Genomic DNA, 5,538 nt, shown 5'->3' on the forward strand with positions numbered 1-5,538 from the left:
GTGTTTGCTTGAACTTGAACAAATGTCTCAAACTTCTCATCTGACTAAACTATTGCTTGTTTTAATAGGTCACATAAGAAGAGTCTGCAGTTAAAATATTTTTGACACTAAGGTGAATCCACAGGAGGGCAGCATCTTCTCAGAGACTCAGAGGCAATTTCTCACATGGTCCTTTGTGTCTGTGTGTTGTGGGGTGGTTAGAGGGAGGAGGAGAGATTCTGAGGTAGCAGTGGAAACTAGAACCTTCTTTCTGATTGGGTGAACAGTTTGGGGTTTTCTTTTTCATGCATCTTATAGCAGAAGAATTTGAACTCCCTAAGTGTCAGTCCTTTTGTTATGGTTGAAGTGTGAATCTTCAGTGAAAACAATAATGCATCCCTTAAGTGTTTCACTAGTGGTACTCTGGCTTCAACTGAAGGGTGAGTATGACCATTCCTATGAGATGATACAATATGGGAGAGCATTGCCTCACATATATTAGATGGGAGGTTAGAAGTACTAATGTTCTCATGCTGAAAAAAAGCAGGTGGGAGGCCCTTGGAAAAGTCATTCTGGGGTTTTAGCATCCATAGGCATCCAGTCCTGTTTGTCTGACCTTTGTCTCTCTGCGTAGGAGTGAACAGCCAGCAGAAGGTGCAACAGAACCCAGAATCCCTCAGTGTCTCAGAGGGAGCCATGACCTCTCTCAACTGTACTTTCAGTGATCGTAATTTTCTGTACTTCTGGTGGTACAGACAGCATCCCAGGAAAGGCCCCACTTTGCTGATGTCCATCTCCTCCAGTGGTGAAAAGAAAGAAGGCAGATTCACAGTTCAGCTCAGCAAAGACAACCTGCATATTTCCTTGCACATCAGAGACTCCCAGCCCAGTGACTCAGCTGTCTACCTCTGTGCAGGGAACACACAGTGCTCCCCAGGCACCTGCAACCTGCACCCAAACTTAGTGGGACGTGTCAAGACCTGAGTTAGAGCACAGACCACAGGGTGCAAAGTTCTCTTTCAATCCTTTAAGCAATGGTAATTAAGAGCAAGAGTAGAGAGGGCTTGATTGATTGGGAAAGTGTGGGAGAACTCTCACTGGGCTACACCTGGTCCGGCTCCAGAGTGCTCTAATCCATCTCTTTTTCTAGATTACCTTTTCTTTCTTTTGTTGTCCTCTATGTGAATCTTCTCTGAGCCCTTCCCAGGGGGACAAGACATATGCAAAACTAGTTTGGAAAAAATCTGGGAAATGGTAATATTCCTATATCATGTATTTGTATTTGGCATTGTCCCTTTGGGGGTTAAGTCAGGTTGCTTTGAGGATATGGAAATCAACTTGCTTAGGAGTAAATATGGAGAAGAAGAAAAACACCCTTGGCTTAGGAAAGGTGACTCAGTCCCTGGAGTTGCTGATTCCTCCTGCACCTGAAAGACTAGAGACATCCTAAAGGTGAGCTGTGTCTTCATCCCACAGGTCTGCACGAACCCACACCCATATTCCAACAGGAAAGGATTTTGACATTTTGAAAATAACAGATCCTAAATGGAAAGACACACTACTGATTTGACTGAAGCATTTTCCACTTTTCACTTCTCTGATGTTGATGGTTCTACAACAATGTACACACTCTTTATGTGCCTGCCTTGTTGAGATGGAAGACATGCACATGGCCTTGAGACTCACCTCATGTCATGTCATAAAGACCACCACCACCTCTATAGCATTGTGACTTGCTTGCTTTTTGAAATCTTTCCATTAAAATATTTATTTTCTAATTTTGAAAAACTTGCTTATAAAGTACCCCCTTTCTCTGTTGCAGTTTCTAATATATATACTTTTGGTTGAGCCTGGCACAAGCTAATCCTCTCCACCACCTCTCTAGTCCCCATTCTTATTGAAACCTTCTAGCTCCCAGTACCACTCCTACTACTTTCATATAACGTGTTCTATAATCTTCACCCTCATCTTTCCTAATGTCTTTTCCCTTCTGTGGGCAGCTGTCTAGCTTTCCGGCATCTATACATACTCGGAGTCACATGAGTACATACTAATAAAATGTGCAAGTTAGGATTTGCATGTGTTTGTTTCTGAAAGTAGGATAACTCACTATAGTATTTTCCTACTGCATCCAATTTCATGCAAATTTTATCATCTCATTTTTAATTTCATTTTTCTTAATTGGTGAATACTTTTCATATGTATGTATATGCCTTTCCAGCCAACCTGTGCAGATCTGGTCTGTTGGACCTGGGGTTAGAGGACTGGAAAGAATAGGTTGGACTGTAGTCTAATGACATAGACTACCTTACTTCAGTTTCATTTTACTTTTATATAAAAACATAACAAAGAAAGCAATGATCAAATCAAGGTTGTTTGAGGTCAGGAAAACATGAAAGAAAAACATCTAAGAGAACATCTGTAAACCCCTAGTAAATATTAACAGGGCAGTCCTTTCCCAGAATGTTCTCAGTACAGACCTATTTAAACACAATTTCCTGGCATGTGCTATAGATTATACTGGGAAAAATAAAAGGTAGAAGCCCATGTCCTGATTCATTCAAGGTACACTGACCAGACTGGGTTCTATAGCTATATAAGATGCAAACATGCCTTATAAACTGAGTGTAAATATTTAACAGAGTAGGCAGGAAATCATGTCCAAGCACAATCCAGCCAACAAAATGCATGCCATTCTTTGACATATATATATATATATATATATATATATATATATATATATATATTCTCACCAGAATGTCATTACTCATTATTTTTTTGATGAATATATAGGCTGGCTTAATTTCCTAGAAATTTTGACTAGAACAGCAACAAACATGGTTGAGCAATTATCTCTGTAGCTGGATAAAGTGTCCTCCAGAAATATATCTAGGAATTACATAGTTGGAACATATATGACATACCCATTTAGATTTCTGAGAATGCTTCATACTGATTTTCATAGTTGTTACATCAGTTTATCCTTCTACCCAGGGTGAATGAAGACTCCCTACTTCTTTATCAGCATTTGCTGTCATTTGATTATGTGATGATAGTATTCTGAATGGGGTGAGCTGAAGTACCAAATTAGATTAACTTCCATTTTGTTAACAATTAATAAGGTTCAATACTGTATTTATCGGCCATTTGCATTTCTTCTTTTGAGAGCTCTCTGTTGAGTTCCACAGCTCAATTTTTGCTTGATTATTTTACTGTGTACTGATTCAACCCTCTGTCAGATGAATAGTTCACAAGTTTTTCTCTCATTTGTAATTCATCCCATCGATCAGTTAGCCGCTTCATTTGTTGACTTCCTGTATTTATTTTCATTAATTTATGTACTTTTGAAATAAGATTTTATTTTGGAGCTTACAGTGGTGTAAAGTTCATAATCTTCGTGTTTTAGCATCCTGTGTTCTGGGATTACAGGCTTGTGCCACCAGAAGTATCTCAATTTATTACTTTGTAAGGTGAAGTACTGTAAAGGTCACCTCACTTAGCATGTTCACCATGGTGCTCACTGAAGCTTCATTCAATGGTTCTGATTTTTATCAATCATCAATACATGAAAATATTTCATATGATAACAGATCTCCTTACAGTGGGTAATATACTTCTGTTTCCTTAGTCTCTTAAGATTATGTGGATGTCGTATTTGGAACACAGTGATGAAACAGACCTGCAAAGTGAAGAAAGGAGTCATCAAAACTGTCCCTAGAAATCTGTTAGTTAGAACCTGTTTTAGTTATATCTCTCACTTCATTGTTTTTCTCACCTGCAATCACACCCCTCAGACAACTAACTATATGTTTGATGAGCTAAAGGAAGGATCAGAGTTCAGAGCGTGAGAACTGGCTAAAGCAATAACAAAAATATCTTACATGGGCAGAGAGAGCAAAGAGAGGGTTTTGTGTCGCTGTTAACATAGGTAGCTCTGAGTAAGACTCAATTCCTGCTCTGAATCTTGATGTACATTCACTAAGTGAATCATAGAGGTGTAGAGAACTACAGTCAAAGCCATTGAGACTTTCAAACCTGTAACATCCCATCTTTGTCTCAGTATTACTCACAAAAGCTCGTCTACTAATAAATATAAAAACCCAAGTTTAAGGTATGTGTGGTGCTGTGTCTTTAATTGCAGCTCTCAGGTGGCAGAGGCAGGTGGATCTCTATGAGTTCAAGGCCAGTCCGGTCCACAGTTGGAGTTCCAAAAGAGCCAGGACTGTCTAGGTGACACCCTGTCTGAAAACAAAACAATCAAATCTAAAAGAATCAACTCCAGACGACACAGGTTAAAACTGATTAAACAAACAAACAAAAAACAACAACGGAAAAGGAGTTGGATTGTGGTGGTTTATGTCGACCAGACTGGCCTTCCATAAGGAGAGATTCCTCTGCCTCTGTGTCCCCAGTGCTGGGATGAAAAGAGTGGGCCCCTACACCTCGCTCAATCCTTGGTATTCCACGACACTTTAGTGGGCAACACCCGGTTTCAGAATCACGATGCTGAACATGTCTGAGACACAGAGGGGATTTCTGCTCTTGGCTTTTCCTAAGCTTTAAGCTGAGGCGCTTTTTGCTTCCACCCGAAACACTGAGAGCTAAATTCAGAAGGCCAACAACTCTCTGATCATTTCCTCTCCGGGAACGAACTCTGGAGATGGCAACACCAGTGCAGTGTTTTTGTTTGCAAGAGTGAACATAAAAAACTGCTTCTGTTCCCAGCTACTGAGATCGAGAACCCTCAGCTTGCTTTCTCATTTTTAAGTTTCTCTAATTTGGAGCTGGAGGGATGGTTCAGTAGTTAAGGACACTGGGTGCTCTTGTAAAGGACAGGGGTTCAATTCTCAGCACCTAGTGACTCACTACCATTCTAAACTGTAGTTCTGCAGAATTCACCACATTAGTATTCAGGCATCTGCACTGGCATGCCCTCGGGGTCCTGACAGGATACATCCTCAGCTGCAGCCACTAAGAGCACCTCATGTGCACATTCACTACGTTCCTTCCTCACCACCCACGACAGGGTTTCTCTGGAGCTTTGGAGCCTTCCTGGAACTTACCCTGTAGAACACGCTGGCCTCGAACTAACAGAGATCCACCTGTCTCTGTCTCCCAAGTGCTTGGATTAAAGATGTGCACCACCAGCGCTGGGGTACATTCCCTTTTAACAGGTGGGCCTTGCCCACCTATCTCTCTCTCTCTCTCTCTCTCTCTCTCTCTCTCTCTCTCTCTCTCTCTCTCTCTCTCTCTTTCTCTCTCTTGCTTTTGCTCTCACTCTCGCTCTCGCTTCTCTTTTACTGTTCCTGTCCCCAGAGGCCAGACTCTCCCCTGCCTTTTTAGGTTCCATTTTACCTAATTTAAAAACAACAACAACAAAAAAAAAAACCCTGCATGTGAGTTGTGTTCCATGGCGTCTTTCTCTTGTGCAGCACTTTTTCAATTACAACACACCACACTTTTATGACTCCTTGAGCAGCAAGTACACATGTGGGTCACAGATAAACATGCAAACAAAGCACAACTACATATACAATAAAAACAAATAGTAAAGCTTTT

General features: G+C 40.9%; 1 gene segment (V, D, J or C); it reads left to right on the forward strand.

Moving 5' to 3' along the window:
* Nucleotides 1-260: 260 nt before the first annotated feature.
* Nucleotides 261-2,666, forward strand: LOC148120154 (T-cell receptor alpha chain V region 2B4-like). The segment is given in 2 exon segments: nucleotides 261-419; nucleotides 614-2,666. Coding segments are annotated over 2 exon segments (399 nt in total).
* Nucleotides 2,667-5,538: the final 2,872 nt, after the last annotated feature.

Source organism: Myodes glareolus, chromosome 12, assembly GCF_982192425.1.
Source record: "Myodes glareolus chromosome 12, mMyoGla1.1, whole genome shotgun sequence".
Classification (NCBI taxonomy): domain Eukaryota; kingdom Metazoa; phylum Chordata; class Mammalia; order Rodentia; family Cricetidae; genus Myodes; species Myodes glareolus.